This window comes from Eleutherodactylus coqui, chromosome 8 (genome assembly GCF_035609145.1).
Source record: "Eleutherodactylus coqui strain aEleCoq1 chromosome 8, aEleCoq1.hap1, whole genome shotgun sequence".
Lineage (NCBI taxonomy): Eukaryota > Metazoa > Chordata > Amphibia > Anura > Eleutherodactylidae > Eleutherodactylus > Eleutherodactylus coqui.
Window position 1 is genome coordinate 207,386,312 of NC_089844.1, and position 1,998 is coordinate 207,388,309.

The 1,998-nt window shown below is 58.6% G+C and overlaps 1 protein-coding gene across 1 annotated transcript; it reads left to right on the plus strand.

Moving 5' to 3' along the window:
- Positions 1–708: 708 nt before the first annotated feature.
- Positions 709–1,741, plus strand: LOC136578101 (histone H2B 3-like). Its single transcript, XM_066578003.1, has 2 exons — positions 709–721; positions 1,428–1,741. Exons 1-2 carry the CDS (start codon positions 709–711, stop codon positions 1,739–1,741), a joined length of 327 nt encoding a protein of 108 aa, XP_066434100.1.
- The last annotated feature ends 257 nt before the right edge of the window (positions 1,742–1,998 follow it).

Below are 1,998 nucleotides of genomic sequence, written 5' to 3' on the forward strand. Positions count from 1 at the left end.
GGAGTGACCCTACTGCACTGAGAAGGAAGCTGGAGGCCGGCCGGGAGACGGAGCTCAGCTACAGTTGTACTGATGCCGTACCATCTGCGGTGCTCCTATTCACTTACAGCTGAGCGGCCCTGGTGCATTATGTCTCCAGCGGATGTAAGGGTGGAAACATGGGTTGGGAGCCCCGAGTTAGATGGTACGTCTAGGCGAGGGGCACAACGGTGGACCGGCTGCCGCACACACACACCTCCCCACATGTACCGCCCATTCCCCTGGCAAGCTCACATATCTCCCAGGCGGATTCCCATCTCTGGTCCTGTCTCACACATCTCCCGCCGGATAGAGATCTACGCTCGTTTCCCCCCGGGCGCTCGCTGGACAACTTTGTCTGCTCCCAGCTCCTGTCCCCGTCGGCCGCAGCAGCCGGCGCCGCTGTCACCCTACGCGCTGGCCTCCGCTCCCGTACACCGATGGCACTAGCGCCGCTGCCACGGCGAACCCCGCTCTCGCTGCCCATGGCGCCGCTGGTGGCCAGCTCTGCCGATGACTGTGAGCTGCTGTTCGGTCGGAGCAGCGGCTTGCCAACAAGAGCTCCACTAGCTGCCCCTGCACTGCTCTTTCTGGGTTGCCTCATTGGGCGCTAAATAGGAGAGCTGATTAGCGATCTGGAGGGGTATTGGGGACCGGGTTGTGGGGGAAGCGGGGGGTCTCACAGTACCGATGGTCCTTCAGGGTCTGTGAAAGCTTTCTGGACCAACACGCTCCGCCATAGGAATCCCAGCGGACACTGTACAACATCTGCTGCCCCGGGGATCTACAGTAGAACCCTCCCTGCGGGTTCTGTACGATGTCACCGACTGCGGCACTGGATCTGGCGCTGAGAGTCCCGCTGTATCACTGCTCCGCTCGGACATCAGTGACTGACAGGCCATCGCCGGCTGCAGGAGAACCGCGGGTAGAAGGCTTTGTTCAGGCGTCATTTCTTGGCGATCTACATCCCGATTAGAGCGTTGTTAGATGCCACCGCTCTTCAGCAGAATCCCAAGTTCCATCTTCACCGTCAACGATTGATGGGAACTACAGAGCCGATGCAATGGCCGTCACGTCCAGCACATGATATCCCTGGGATGATATAGAACGGGCAGCAGCCCGCGGGAGGAGATGGACCTGCAGAGAAGAAGAATCGCTTCTTCTTGTGGACAACCACACCCATCATGTCCGGGGTATTAAAGGGACGATAACGTGTGACATTCCCGATCGTCTGAGTGTACAGGGGGGTACTGGGTTTCCTCATCTTACATTGCGCCGCAGTATAGAGAAGTCTGCAGTATATACAGTATACATTCAGCACCCGGGAGCTGGCAGTGAGCGGAGGCGCAGCCTGTGCTACACCTCTGGGCTCTCGGCAGCTCCTGGTCGTCCTCACATTGTGCAATCAGCTTCTGCACGATGGGGATTGCGTAGGAAGACCAGGAAGGAGAGCTATGCCATCTACGTGTACAAGGTGCTGAAGCAGGTCCACCCCGACACCGGCATCTCCTCCAAGGCCATGGGCATCATGAACTCCTTCGTCAACGACATCTTCGAGCGCATCGCAGGGGAAGCCTCCCGCCTGGCTCACTACAACAAGCGCTCCACCATCACTTCCCGGGAGATTCAGACCGCCGTGCGCCTGCTTCTGCCTGGAGAGCTGGCCAAGCACGCCGTGTCCGAGGGCACCAAGGCCGTCACCAAGTACACCAGCGCCAAGTAATCTGTTCCGTGGCCCGCCGTGCACGATCACCCCAAAGGCTCTTCTAAGAGCCCCCCACCCCGTCTACAGCAGAGCTGTCACCTCCCGGTTGTGTAGGGAGCATCATCGTTTGCTCCTCTGTAACAAAGGTTGTGTATACATCGGCTCGGTTACTTAGTCCCCTGCGTTGCACAACTCGTCTTTGTCTCTGTGTACCGGAGTTCTCTGTCTATGTACTGGATTTGAGGAGATCTTCCCTGCAGCGCTACACAACTGTA